Genomic DNA, 15,790 nt, shown 5'->3' with positions numbered 1-15,790 from the left:
GATTATTTTGTGAAATAAGAGGAATCTTGCAGTCTGGGACTTGATTCTCTGCTTATTTACTTCCATATGGTTCTCAGATATACTTCTCGTCACAAACCTGATGTTGGGGTTTAGTGGGCTCATCCACAGTGCTGAATGAAAGAGGCTGAAGAGTGAAAGAGGCTCAGCACCCTTGACTGTCCATCTTGACCCCACTCAACTTTTAGCTTACGCTGTGGCTCTGTTCTAAATTGCTTTAGTAGGTGCCTTTAAGACATGGGATTTCTCCAGGTACTGTTTCCAAAAAGGCAGCATGGACAAGATTGTGGCAGGTTTGTCTCCTTGTGCCCTACACTGCCCTCTAACACTGTCTCGGTGGGGTTTGTGCCTTCATACCTTAGCTGTCATCGAACCGAGACAAGTAACTCCATCTTCTGACTTCATGTTGTCCCAGTAGTGCTGTGGTGGCACCCAACACAGCCCTCACGACGTCACAGGAGCTCTCAACTGAAATGGCCTGCCTGGACACATTCCTGTGAGATCTGCTCTAGGTGAACCTGCTTTAGCAGGTGGCTTGGACTAGATGATCTCCAGAGGTCCCTTCCAACTTCAGCCATTCTGTGATATTAAACAATAATATTTGAGAGCCACAGGGAGGCTACATAGGCCCAGAAGAGTAAGGTCAGCGACAAAGTCTATGTAGTGCCGATGCATCCTGCCCACTCTAGGCAGAGTTAGAATTACTTTAAGCTACACAGATGAGAATAGATCCTTGACTTTTTGTCTTGGGGTGAGAACATCTCTTTGGCCCTCTTCTATCTTATCATACAGATGTGTCCAGCATGGCCTGAGCACTTTGGCCTTTATTTGAAAATACAGCATTTCTGTGCTTAAAAAACATTTGTTAATCCATTCAGCTAAAACATGCTTCTTGTGATATTGAAGTGGTTAATCTATTGCACAGAATCACATGACATTGTGAAATATTTATTGATAAAAATTTGTTGTAAATAAACCACAATAGGTACAAAATTACGATGGCTAGGCTACTTGGAGGCATCCCCTTAAATGGTAACCAAATTTTATGCAGGTAAATCCACACTGGCAATGGACATTGCTATTGTTTCAGACATTTACAAACAAGTTCCTCTGTAATGAAGTTAATCAGTAAACTACATAACCTCTGGCCTGTGTCACTCCTTCGCTACTCTTAAAATTCTCACAGTAAAGAAGTCAACAGGATACAGACAAAGCAGAATTAAGAAGGTTTATTTACATGTAGTCTTTAGCGGGGAAAAAAAAGAAAAAGAGAGGACAAAGAGAATCAGGTAACTTAAGGAGGGTCTTTTTCTTCAAGAAATGGTCAGACCGAAGACAGCCTAAGGTAGGATATTGTGGTGTTCTTCCTTGGACGTATTTGCCATCTGATATTGTTTTATTTCCTTGAAACGATAGGATGCTGGGAGGTTGTTTAAATCAAGTGATCTCTAAAGATCTGGAAATAAGTTGTTTGGAATTAAATCAGGATTTCATTAATGGTTATGCTATAGTTTCCAAATTACTTAATCCTGAATCTTGTTCTTATTGAAGTTCCTTCATGAATAACCTAAGAGCCAGAAGTTCGTATTTCAAACCTGCTTAGATTTTTTTTTTTCCTCTTCAATTAGCTTTATACTAGTGGAACAATAATTTTTACATTAAAATGTGCTCTCGTAATTTCTGTAATATGCTGGATAAAAACACCTTCAATCTGCATGTAATTTCAGTATAATTCTGCAAACTGAAAACAGTTTCTTTAGTTCCTACAAGGGAAATTCCCTTTCATTTCTACAAGTGGTTAAGCCTATGTCAAATATTTCTTCAAGTCTTATGTGAAATATTCTGTTTAAAATTTAAAGGAACAAAAGCAAAAAATCTATGATGAGTTTCAGTTAACAAAGTTTTATTTATATGCAGCCTTTAGGGGGAAAAAAAAAAAAGAAAAAGAGGGGCCAATGAGGACTGGGTACTTTAAGGAGAACAATGTGGAAAAATATTTGTAAAATGACAACCACATCTATGTGAAGCTTTCACTTTGGTATTAGTAGGTTTTCCAGATTTCTGTGAAATGTTTTTCATTGAAAAACTTTTATTTGCTAAACATAATCTAAAAGATGTATAGCTATAACTAACATGACATTTGTGTATGCTTAAGTAGTCTTACTTTAAGGTTTGTATAAGGTTTGCTTCCAAAAGGAAAAACAGATAAATGTTTCAAAATAGTGAAGACCACACAAATGCAAAATATCGCTGTATTCCAGTGAGCTGGTTTCTGACTTCACTTTCACTGCCCACACTACTGCAACTCCAGCCATTTCAGTGTGCTGGCTCATGCTTTACAGTGGCAGTAGACCAGCCCAACTCAGACTTTTACTAATATGTATCTGGATAAAAGCATATGTGCATTCCGTCTGGCAAGATAAGATTAGTTTTCTCTTGAGATAAGAAGCTACTTGTTCTAGACTCACATGTACTTTGCAAAGCATAATTCTGAAAATCAGTGTGGTTTTCAAATGTCACGCAGGACAGAGCAGTGTAGCGTGTGCCTCTGCAAGCAGAACCCCTTCAGCTTTTGTTGGAAGCCACATGCATGCAAAAGGCTGGGGAACACAGCCCAGACCACACTTTTTGGATCAGGCCATAGAATTACTTTGTTCCAATAATTTCAAGACTCCTAGTTTCTATTTCAACCTCATCATTTGTTTCATTTTTTTAAGAAAATATTTCAGAATTAAAGAACATTTAAACTAAAAAAAATGAAACAATTTCATTTTGAAATCATCTGTATGGAACACCTCCACAGTTTTAAACAATTATTTTTAGGAATGATTTTAGATCACTAACGTTTTGGAGCACATCATTTCTTGTAATGTTTAATTCTAGACTCACTGACAATTTTGTGGGGAAAAAAACAACAAATTCACTACTGTTTTTCATCTGTTCTGGGTGGAGAATGGTGTCTCATTGAGTCAGCCCAAGTCAGCTGATTTCTAAGGATGAAATACAGATACTCACCAAGCCCTACAAACAGGTCTACTTGAAAAAAACAAACAAACAACAACAAAAAACCCGCCACATCTACAACCCCCCAAAAACCTCACAAACCTAATTATCTTTAAAAATCAGTCTGGCCTCCATAACTGTAGTATCTGAGCGCTTCCCAGAATTTTAGCTAGAAACCTGTTTAACATAAAACAAGACCATGTTCTCTCAGCCTCTCTGGACCCTGCCTATCCTCCCTTTCCCTTCCAATGCACTGAGCATGGACTCAATTCAGATGAATTGTTTAACTATGTACTTGACACATAAGGAAAAAGGAGGAGATACAGGATGACTGTGTTTTGTTGTTTGTTTGTTTTTTTTTTCCCCCTGTATTTAACTCCATGCATTAAGACTCAGATTTTTTTGTTTCCTACAGAAGCAGAGTAGAGTTAATGATTGTGAAGATTTTTCTAAACATATCTGTAGCCCAAATGGATCTATAGTTCTTTAAATAAACATCCAATATTGTTTCAGTATGTGCTGCAGTTCTTTAGCAGTCTCTATTTTTTTAACAAGTCCTGAGAGGTATTTTTTTTCCTGCGGAAATAGTTTTGGCTTCTTTTCTTGCTCTTTCAGAGGCCTAAGCAGATCAGGAGGCTGGCACAGAGCTTTTGTGGAATTTCCTGTGGATGGCATAAAGTTAAAAATCAATAGTTTCCTTTTATTCTGGGATTGTCCCACTTTCCTTTAGCAAAGTCAATCAACTAAGTAACTACTATCAAGTGACAACTTAGGTTTCCATGGTGAACAGATTCCTTTCCAACGAGAAACTGAATGATTTGTATAACGATTGTGTATCTCACAGCACCAGTTTTTCTACCTGAAGTACCTTGACCAGTCTTAATGAGCAGCAGCCTCAACAAATGGTCAATATAATTAAAGACCACCCAATCATTAAACCCATTGCTGTCCTCACCCTGTACTTGTTTTGTCACTGCTGCAGCTGGTAGTTATCAGTGCCAGTTTGCATTTGATGCAGGAAGCTGTAACTTCACCTCCAGGCTCTTCCATAGAGTCCCCAAATGCCTGTCTTTTGTCTCAGGTCTCCATAGGTCTATGCTTTTTATTTATTATAAAGGGCATAAATTTGAGTTTGGAGTGTCTGCCATTCTGCTTCTACTACTGCAGTACTGGGGGCCCTGGCCTCTTATGGAGCAACTAAATGCAACCATAATTAAACTAATTGCTAGTAATAAATGTCACCATTGTTCTCATTCAGTTGTGCATCACATTTTTCCTGACATACATCTTGCTGCTTATTTTTGAACTGGGACCTCAGCATTTGCTATTGGCAAAGATGTGCTGTGGACAGTACAGAAATCACATAAATCCAAACTACTTGTATGGCTTCTGCAGCACGGTAAAGTGGGAAGGGCAGAAGGCTACAGAGCAAGAGCCTGAGACCTTGAAAGTGAAAAAGTAGTTGAAATGAGAAGTTTAGTTCCTCGTACTAACTGAAGTGAGACAAAGGAGAGGAAAGAATCCCCTAGTACAGATTTTTATTCTTTGTTTTCATTGCAGATGCTCCCTCAGCTGTTGGCATTTCTTCATTGCTTCTGATTCCTCAGAAGTGAAGAAGGCTTGCCAGGGAATTGACTTTATGTCAGAAAAAAAAACATTTTTGGAGTGCTTCTGAAGCACTGTTTAGTAATGGTCACCAATGAATATTAATCTATGATTTCCTTGTAAATACTGCTGTTGACTCCAATAAAAGTGGGACTCAGCATTGTTACCGTTTAACCCTGGGCGGCAGCTAAACAGTAGACAGCCGCTCTTGCCTTTCCTTCCCCAAGGGAAGGAAGGGAAAAAGAGGAAAGACTCATGAGTTGAAATGGAAACAAATTTACTAGAATAATAATAAAAGAAGAGTGAATAATAATGTGAATATTGTAGAATATACAAAGCTATGCAAATATACAGAGTGATACTCACTACTGGGACATGTGCTCCCAGCAATGAATGCCAGAGGGCGGACAGTGCGAGCACAGCGAGCCCAGTATAACGGGGAGATCACGGCGGGGGTAGGAAAGTCACGGATCAGCCAACAGGAGCAGGAACCCTTACAGATGGTGCCAGTCAAATAAGAAGGCCAGTCCCCAGCAACTTCCCACTTATATATGCAGCATGACATTCATGGTATGGAATATTTCACTGATCCACCTGGAAGACACTACTGTCCCATTATGTTCCCTCCCAGCTGCTATTCTGCATTTGCAGCTGGGCAGTTGAAAAGTCCTTCATCCCCTTGGCAACAGCCAAGATATCAGTGAGTTCTTACATTCTTTTTGTTCCAAATCACAAACACTGGAAAGCCACCGGAAGAAAATATTAACTCTATTCCAGGGCGATATCTCATTATTCTCAAGCTAAATCCAGAACAAAATACTGTGCTAGCTACTAAGAAGAAAACATTCTAACTGCATGGAAATTTACCTCTATTTCAGCTAACCCGGCACATGCATCTTCCTGGAAGCGTGTACTATTTTTCTCAGATTCTCTCATTGGAACTAATGAAGGAATTGTGTCAGTGTTTGCATGAAACAGCAAGATATGGGTTTCTCCAACAGAAAATATGAAGTAGTTTGCAACTAACTTTTAAACCACCTTTTTCAGCTGCTTGGCATTTTAATTTTGGCTTGATTTTAATTACACTAGGGACTGCTAGATGTTGTTCTCATTTTTAAACCTGCTATTTAACGTGCAAAGTTAAGGTAGCCTCCAGACACTGTGTGGATCCTGACAGGAAAGCTTGCAACTGCCAGGTTTGTTGCTGGCTCAGAGGTGCTTCATCTGAGAACTGCACAGCTGCACTGCCTGGTACTGGCTTGTAGGGGCTGTGGACTGGGCTGCAGAGGCTCTCTTGATGGCCACTGGAGGGTGGAGGGTGGATGGTGAGAATGTCGCATTCGGAATATCTTCCCTGCTCCTTCATGGAAACCTCAACTTTCCCCTTCAAGGCTCTTCTAAAAGATTTCTTTCAAGTTCTTAGTCTTCTAATTAAGCCTCACTCTTGTTGTCTTTCCCCAGTGCAGTTTTTCTCTATCATGATGTAGGGCCACAAAGATGATGAAGGGAGTGGAGCATCTCCCTTATGAGGAAAGGCTGAGGGAGCTGGGTCTCTTTAGCTTGGAGAAGAGGAGACTGAGGGGTGACCTCATTAATGTTTATAAATATATAAAGGGTGGGTGTCACGAGGATGGAGCCAGGCTCTTCTTGGTGACAACCAACAGTAAGACAAGGGGTAATGGGTTCAAGCTGGAACTCAAGAGGTTCCACTTAAATATGAGAAGAAACTTCTTCACAGTGAGGGTGACGGAACACTGGAACAGGCTGCCCAGGGAGGTTGTGGAGTCTCCTTCTCTGGAGACATTCAAAACCCGCCTGGACGCCTTCCTGTGTAACCTCACCTAGGTGTTCCTGCTCTGGCAGGGGGATTGGACTAGATGATCTTTCGAGGTCCCTTCCAATCCCTAACATTCTGTGATTCTGTGATTCTGTGATTCGTTCAGTGTTAAACAGAAATTAACATGAAGTTTGAGTCTTGACCTAACTTTCACCAATGCCACAGGATTTTTGGCTTTTGTTTGGATTTCTTGTATTCTGCTGTGAGACCTAATGTGGGTTGCTAGCTTCTCTTTGGTGTGGATTGCCCTTTCTTGTAAACTGAATGTTTATACAGTTAGCTGCATGGTATTTTTAAAGATTACTTTATTTAAGGGCCAGTGCTGGACATTTCCACCAATAATAAAGGAGTGGCTGAGAATGGCTAAGTTACTTTTAAAATATCTCGCGATGTATTTGCATAGGACCAGGACCACAGCAAATCTGAGCTCAGATAATTCAATCTTCATGATGATGCCTTGTTTTTGAATTGGATGTCTAAAGCAGAAACTTCAACAACAGCAGTTTCAGAGTAATAACAGAAATCATTTTTGCACTATTATTTTCCAGGTGTCCTTTCAGAGCAAATGAGTTCTCCAGTGCAAGAGGCAGATGTGTCACCTTACACACAGTACAACAGTGTGCCGTTTCCCCAAGTTCAGCCTCAGATTTCATCACCACCTTATTACTCCAACCTAGGCTTCTACCCTCCACAGCATGAGGAATGGTATTCCCCTGGGATGTATGAGCTCAGGAGAATACCCTCAGAGACCTTTTTCACAAGGGAGACAGAAATAATGGATATCCCTGCAGCCAAAAAGCCTAGACTGGGTCACTCCACAGGAAGAGTGAAAGGAGAAGAGCTCTGTGTGGTCTGCGGTGACAAAGCATCTGGGTACCACTACAATGCTCTTACTTGTGAAGGATGCAAAGGTAAGATGAAATAAATTACAGAATACAATTCAGCTAATAAGCACAGCATTTTCTGAAATTTGTTTTGTTTTTCTTGTTAATTATATCTGAGTGATCCATCATTTTTGAGATTCACATTTGGATCTGGTGCATACTATTCTGTGTTTTCTCCAAGACAGATTAGCAGTGTCTTTCACCATTGTCTGATGAATATGGAGCACAGTTGGCCAACCTACTGCTCTTAAGCCATCCTTAGCTCCTGGTAAACTGAGGAACAGCTTCCACGTGGGGGCCTGGCAGGCTGGCTCTGCTGTCTTGGCAGCTGTTGATGCTGATATTTCAGTCCTTAAAAGGGGCCTATAAGAAAGATCGGGACAGACTTTTTAGCAGGGCCTGTTGCGGTAGGACAAGGGGTAATGGTTTTAAACTAAAGGAGGGGAGATTCAGGCTGGACATGAGGAAGAAATTTTTTACAATGAGGGTAGTAAAACGCTGGCACAGGTTGCCCAGAGAGATAGTAGGTGCCCCATCCCTGGAGACATTCAAGGCCAGGCTGGACGGGGCTCTGAGCAACCTGATCTAGTTGAAGATGCCCCTGCTCATTGCAGGGGGGTTGGACTAGATGACCTTTGAAGGTCCCTTCCAACCCAAACTATTCTATGATCTCTGCCTGTGGCAGGAACCAAACCCATGGAGGTTCCTGGGAGTTCAGTGTGAGGCTGCCTTAGAAATTGGCTGCGAACCCAGCCCAAATACCTCCTGTGGTGTGTATTGAAAGGAAGTGAAAGCTGTCACCTCCCATCTGCAGACTGTTCCCAGAGAATTTCTTTCCCTCAGCTCCCAAAGGATGCGGTGAGTGTCTTCAGGTTTGTGAAACAAAAGGATTTCTAATTCTAGGCTTGCTTCAAGGTATAGCACCTATTCTTAGGGAGGGAGCTTCTTCAGGAAATAGGTGGCATCTGATAAATATCTTGATTCACAAGCTGGTGTCAGGATGAATGGCAAATAGAAAATCATTGTCATTATTAGAAACATGATTGCAAAGTATTTGAGGAGAGAGGGACAAAAAGGTTATGCTAATGGAATAACTATTACACCTAAAGACAGTTACTCTGTGACAGGGCTGAGGTACATTATACAAATAATGCCCCAGTTTTTCATTCTGTTCTCTGAATAAATATCTCATTACTATTTCTGTTCTACAGATAAAGGCTAAAGCATGGACATTACTGAAGCACTAAAATACCTTAATGTGGAGCTCACTGTCACTGGGAGTGAACTTTGAACTAATTTGATAGTTTTGCTTTATCTACTACGAATTAATTTCTGAGGGTACAACAGACCACACTGGTCTACCACTCTAAAAATGAATATAGTCAAGGGTCATATATTTAATCTCAATAATTCCAATAAAGAAGAAATTAGTTTCTTTATGCTGTCCATGTGAATAATCTCAAAGTCAAAAAATATGAATTCACTCATATGAATGCTGTCATTATAAAGCAGATTAACCTTAATTTTAATGTGAGGATTCCGAGTATTGATACATTTACTTTGTTAGTTAGCTATTCCTACTGTTTATTACTTTCATTATTAAATAACTTAGTCATTTTTCAACAACTTACTATTACAAACTATGGAATTTGTAAAGAATGCTTCTAGGATAAGGGTTAAAACCATCAGGTACATACTCAGACTAGAGCCCATTGTGAGAGGAAATAGGCTTTCATCTCTCTACTAATTCAGTTTGAATCACTCTACGTAACCATAATTTTACTGCTTTATTGGGATAATTTATTTTATGTTTTCACTCTGTTTCATGACTGCAACATCATTTACAAAGAATAGTACCCTTGTTCAAACATAGTAAAAGTTGAATTATTTAAAGATAAAGTGTTCTTTTTCTGCAATAAACTTTTGAGGTGGCTCAAGTATCAGCTGATTCAGTAGAAAGATGTGCTGAGGATAGTAATTCTGTTTGACAAGGTGAAGAGGTTACTATGTTTTCTAGATCTCTGATCATTCTTGTGTATCTGTGGAATTTTTCACACAGCTATACATTATCCTCAAAGCGTGGTGACCAAAACTGGGGTCAGTACTTCAGTTGTGCTCTTATCAGTGCAGTAGTATGCAATTAGCCATTCTTTTTGGCAACAAGTCTGTTAATTCATGCTCAATGTGTGTCCAAAATAATATGCAGATCCCTTTCTGCAGGACTGGTGCTCGCCTTGAAGCACCCCTTCTCCATTGATGCCATGGACATTCTTATTCAAAGTGGCAGGCATCATGCATATTTTTATGGGATTCAGTCCCCTGTGATGAATATGTTTTGGTTTTTATTTTTTCATTTCTTTCTTGGGTAATGCATTCAGCAACACCCTCCATTCTTTTTGGTTCTCGTTCTTGGGCAGAAGGAACAATATTAAGATCTTATTTATCATCCTGCATGTGAACATTTATCTAAAGATATGGGCAGGAGTATACACTTTTCTCTATATATTTTAATACTTTACCATCCATGAACAAATAAGTATGAACTATTTAATTAACATTTTACATATTATGTAAAAGCAGAATAAACAGAACATTTGCTCTCATACAAGATCTGCCTGTGGTTTACCAAAAAAAAAAAGGCCTCCTTAAGGTTTCTCTCACCTCAAATATGTCACTTCAGAAAATGCTGCCTTGATTAACAATAATAGCATCACAGTTGTGGTCCGTAAGGGATGAGGCAGTTCACAGGCATTGCTACAGTATAGTGATGAATATACAGTACTTTAAAGCCTGCTGCTGTCGACATAATTTCTGAGACAAACTTTGCAGAAAGACATCAGAGACTTTTTGGTATAGCTTTAGTCTTTGTAGTGATACTGGGTTTATGGACAATTTTAGATGTTGCAGAACAGGTGTAACATAGAATTGTGCTTGTTCAGTAAAGCCACTGAGTAAGTTCTGCTGAGAGAAAAGCCAGTCGTGAATTCCCTCTGCACAGGCTGTTGCTAAGAGGTTTTGCAATCTTCAAACCACCCCTCATAATGCTTGGTGTGTCTCTCACCAGACTGGGAACACTTCCTGCAACGAAGGGTCTTGCTTTAATCTCCCCGCGCTAACACCCACCACATGGGCATGAGGAGAAGAAACGCTGTAGCATGTCTTGACAGAGAGGAGCAGGTGCTTTGTTAGCAATTGTGAACCATAAAAACTTTTAAATTGAAAAAATCAAAGCCGTTGGCCATGAGGATGGCAAACTGAGATACTTACAAAACTTTCATCTACATTTTTAACAGCTGTCCTCCTTCAGCTTTCATAATTTCCATAAGAAAAATTAGCATCAGTAACATTGGAGCAGCTCTTGCCATAATTAATCATATTCATGACTAGCTAAGAGAACAAAGCAAATTCAACATTTCCAGCCAACATGAGCTTTTTGTTGTTCCGTAAGATCAGATAAAATTTAGACCGTGCCAGAAAAACCTTCAGCTTTTGAGGCTGTCCCTTCATTATTCTAACAGATGCCATTTCTGATTGTCTCTGGATTTTTGTAAAAGCCCTCCTGATATAGAAAGTCACAGATTAAATATTACAGGCAGTTTAAGTTCATTTTGAAGTATTAGTAAAGAGTGTATCTAGAAATTTGACTCGTACAAAAAAGCTATTTTCAAAATTAATTATGGATTCTGTTCAAGAATATAATTAAAGAGTCACTTTGTGATAAAACTAAAGCAAGAGTACGGTTAAAATACTTTTTGCCAAAAAATTATTTCACTTTTCATTTCACGTCATTTCACTTTCTGAAAAACTTTGTTTTCAAGAGAAAATATTTGACTGCTTGAATCCTATTGATTCCTAGCTTTTTGAATCTGTAGTTTTGCATTCTTCTTTCACATTCTTACATACTTAAAAAAAAAGAAATAATTTTATGGAAGCTCCTTTTCTTTGCTCCTACATGAAAAAGTGAGCAACATCTTGTGGACAGGGTGAGTGATAAAGTCATCAGTCGGACTAAGAATGCCATAAATATTTGTGCAGAGCTTTTCCACATTTACTACTAATTATTGTGTCATGAATTACAGGATTTAAATTTAACAAATACAACTCATAAATGATGTAAAGCAGATGCAGTTGCCTTTAACTGGCACTGAGAACCTACAGCTTAAACCCAGGGCTCTCTCTTCCTTTCCTACCCAGTAAATGGTAAGGTATTAACCACCACATGAATGATGAATAAAAATAATGCCCAGGGCTGCTGGAGGTTCTAAGCAATCTGCATTTCAAAAGAGACCGATGCCAGTCAAGAGTATTTATCTGAAAAGAAGCCAATAAAACAGAGTGCATGGAAGAGATTTCAAACAGGAAATACAGCAGATTCAGAGAAATACCAGTTTTTTTTGTGACCAGATAGTGTTATTGTTCTACTGGTAGCTACACATTGGTGCTTGGAAGAGATTATGCAATTATAAAAACATGCACAAAAGTTGGGAAATTGTCATCTGACAATGGTGAAATCATTGCATCATGTGTTATCTTGCCTAGATTTAGCAGGACAGTATCTTAGCTCAGTGTATTCTGAAAAACACAGACAAAATCTGAAATGGAAAATAATTCAGATTCACACGTGAATTTTCACTATAATTTGAGTATGGGAGCCTGGGTCTTATCTGCTGCCTCTCTTAGTGCATTGAAGTGCCAGGTTGGAAAATGATGGTGTTTTTATTGTGTCAGCCAGTCGCAACAAGAAAGCAAAAGCTTTGTGAATAGCTCTGGTTAAAGTAAATTTACACAGAGCTCTGGTTTGAAGTGCACTGTGAATCAGTGAAGCTCCCAAGAGTCTATTTCAGAAACCTGCCCTCAGATGGGGAGGAAAACTGAGCTTCCGTCCTATGCCAGAGAGAGTTAATTCCCTCTGTAGTTGATATTAAATAGTGTCTGCCATACAAAGGATGATGTAAAAAGATTGGGATGACACATTGAGCCAGACTATAAATTCAGGAAATGTTCAAGTCATGATTGTCAGCAAAGACTCTTGTTTTGTGATGACTCTTTTAGTCAATTATATTTCATATCTTGAGCACTCCACATTTTTCCCATGTTTCCACTCTCAGAGATGTGCTTGACAGTGGTCAAATCAGAGATTTGGACAGACTGAGGAAAGGTCCTCTCAATTTCTTGGGTCAGTTGCTGTTGGCAGTTACCACTGTGCAATTTTGGAGCAAATTCAGTGATGATACCAGCAGAACTGCCTGCGCGGGTGAAATTAAGTGACTGCTTAACTCATCAGCCGGACAATATTTAGTGAATGAGACTGCAGTATCTTGTAAACAGGGGAGGAGGACACATGTACAAAAGGCAGATACAGTGCAGCTTCCTCATTAAACTTGGAGGTGTGTAAGCAGAACAGTACGTGGACCTTCTGCAGGGATGAGTTACTCAGCTCTCTTTCTGCACATCCTGTACCTCAAGAGACTTAACAGATGCATATCGTTTTTCACTGGCTATTTGTATGGTGACATCCTGCAGCTCCAGTGCTGGTGCTCAACTTGCTCCTGGTAGGTTTCAGATTTGGGTCTGAATTTTCTCAACATGCACAGTTCCGGGGCCTTACTTCGGACTAATATCTCATATTTGGGCATGTGATTTATCATGTTACTAAATTATAAGACTTTGATACTATTCTCAATACAAATAGCAAGAATACAGTCATCCAGGCACTGAAAGAAACCCATGGTGCAGCAGAACAGGTGTCATTCAGAAACCTAGTGGAGTTGGAGGTGCTCTTCAGCTTGACTACTTTGCTTCTTTGAGTGTTTTCTTTTATCTGTGTCACTGCTGTGTTGTGCAGGGTTCTTCAGACGAAGCATCACAAAAAACGCAGTATACAAGTGTAAAAATGGAGGCAACTGTGAGATGGACATGTACATGAGGAGAAAATGCCAGGAGTGCCGTCTGAGGAAATGCAAGCAGATGGGCATGTTGGCTGAATGTATGTATACAGGTATTTGCATCATACAATCTGGGTGTGCGGAGAACACATCCAATACTGTATTTGTTTAATTGGGCTTGTTTTAATAATAAAGCTATAAATAAGTATTTTAATAATAAAGCTATAAAAGATGCTGTCTGGCAGGTGAAGGGCCATACCTGTTCATCAAATCCTGTTGAAAGAAACAACTGTGTTTATATGCAACAGCATTTAGTTGGTGGTCTGGGACACAAGGGTATAAGAGCTGAGCAAACAGTGAAGGAAAGGCTGTCCTACACTAGATGACAGCCATTGAGTGGGAAGGAAAAGCAGTCAAGGGAAGCAAGTCTACAGGAGACTCCCCAGGAGTGAGGAGTTCATGGTGCTGTGGAAGCCAGAGCAGAGAAGTCCTGGCACTTCCCTTTTCTACTCTACCTGGGGCTCTCCCTGTCAAGTTCTTGCTAGCCAAGTCCAGATTCTGGCATTTAAACAATGCCATTCTGGAGAAAAGAGGAGAACTGCCACTAGCAGGAAGTTTCTGTGGACTTGCCAAGCGTATGTTCCCAGACCTCACCCCGCAATCAGGCAAAGCTTGCTGAGGTCTAGCCCTTTTTTATAGTCTCATTAGCTTTTCTCATGGCACTATAGACTTTCCTGCCTTGCATATAGGCACATAGGTAGAACCGTCTCCAGAAATGAAGCTGATGGACTTTAATAATGTTTCACATTAAAGCGAATATTCTATTCAGACTGGCAGCTTATGAACTTGAGCTTCACACTGAGTAATTTAGCACAATGAGGATATTGTTTAAAACTCCATTTTGAGTAAAATGTTGGCCAAACAATTATTTTTGCAAGCTTCCTACTGAAAACAGTCTGTAAACATCTGCTCTTCTGCCTTCCATGAACAGGGCTGCAATTTCTTTTCCTTGATAGCTCCAATCATTTTAGCATACACATATGTGTGAAAACAATTTGGGTTCATACAGGAAATTAATCTACTTGGAATTTTTAATATACTTCTATCCCTCAATCTGATCAGAAGATGCTATATTAACTGTTGGTTTTGTGAGAAACAATAAGCTCCATCAATATTTGGAATGCATTGCCAGCATAATGTAATTAATCTTTCTTTCTGCAAATTGAACAGGCTACAATGATCCTGAGATATGACATATTCTCGGGCAATATGTAAATATATGAGCAGACACAACTATTGAGACAACAGGACTCAATGCGTCAGGGGAAAATAACTCCCCTGTGGTGCTGACCCTAGGTCCATTGTTCCAAAATTTTGAGGCTTCAGAATACTCTGAGTAGCTCAGTATGACAAAAAACAGGTCAGCGTAAATAATACCGATGGGGCACACATGAAAGTTTTAAACTCGCCTATCATTTTCACAAACTGGCACATGGGAAACAAAAGCCAGTGAGTGCCACTGCCATTTGACTCCCCGCAATGGAAACACTGGGTATCTCGTGATGCTCATGACTTAACCATAAGCATACTCTAATGCACTGCAATGAGGATGTTTGGCAAGGCACGATGTAATGGCTTTTAAGAAGGAGTGTGCTCTGTAATTGCTTTTAGTTCAAGGCAATCCAGGACAGTAAAACATGAAGCTTCTAGTAGTATAGAGCATTTATTTGAAAAAAAATGACTAAGAAATAAAAGGTTGCCTTGAACTTTGTTTCACTTACTCCTTTTGTAGGACTGTAATTGCAAGCTCTGTGGATTCTTTTTTCCCTCTGAACAAGGAGGTAATGTCTTATAAACATTTATGGCACAGCTACTCAACAATCCTAGTCCTGCCCTTTAGACACAAACCACAGACAGATCAAAATTACTAAGCATCAATTTCAGTAATTTGTTGCCATTTTTATATAAACAGCAAGTTTCTTGGGTGAAATGTCTACCTAGGCAAGACCCAGGTTCTGCCATTCTTCTTGGAAGATAATATCCATTTAATACTTATTTAATACCCATTTAATACCCATTGAAATCTATCTATCTCTGAGGTAAAAACTCAAGTCTTGTCTCTCACATGAGCTTTCCAGCCAACTTAAATGTAGCCAGAATAAGATGTCAAGGCACTACTCAGTAGCAGGAAGCATGAGAAAAATCTCTTGCTGTTTGAGGGAAACATAAACCAAATTTTCCCTAGAAAGGTAGTAGACCAGATCCTAAGCTGGTAGAAAACAGTATGAGCCCATTAACACTGCCAAAGAATGCACTGAATAATTTAGAAAAAGAAATCTATGATATTGTGCAGCAGCAAAAATTACGTCTCGATACCAATTATTATCTCCATCATTCCTACTCCCCCCTTTCAAGGTATTATTTGCAGGTCTTATTTTAATCATGTAAATTTCCTCTTCTCTCAGTGGTTCAGGTAGGTTATTTTATATAGTGCTCAAACAGGAAATTAAAAACATTCACAACGAAATTCACTGTTTTCATGGTATCTTCCTCCACCA

At 39.5% G+C, this 15,790-nt stretch overlaps 1 protein-coding gene across 3 annotated transcripts in view; it reads left to right on the top strand.

The window, feature by feature from the left end:
• NR1H4 (nuclear receptor subfamily 1 group H member 4) overlaps nt 1-15,790 on the top strand; it is a 35,253-nt gene that overhangs the window by 4,344 nt on the left and 15,119 nt on the right. Inside the window, exons 2-3 of one of the 3 annotated variants that reach the window (XM_065654144.1) lie at nt 7,012-7,374; nt 13,193-13,333. In XM_065654144.1, the coding sequence (XP_065510216.1) occupies nt 7,012-7,374; nt 13,193-13,333 (504 nt within the window). Of the gene's footprint in view, nt 1-7,011; nt 7,375-13,192; nt 13,346-15,790 lie in introns of those variants that run through there. The other 2 variants (XM_065654136.1, XM_065654150.1) reach the window with 2 other exon arrangements.

Source organism: Caloenas nicobarica, chromosome 1, assembly GCF_036013445.1.
Source record: "Caloenas nicobarica isolate bCalNic1 chromosome 1, bCalNic1.hap1, whole genome shotgun sequence".
In the NCBI taxonomy this organism is placed as follows: domain Eukaryota; kingdom Metazoa; phylum Chordata; class Aves; order Columbiformes; family Columbidae; genus Caloenas; species Caloenas nicobarica.
The sequence above is the reverse complement of the archived record's forward strand: the minus strand, read 5'-3'. Positions and strand labels throughout refer to the sequence as shown.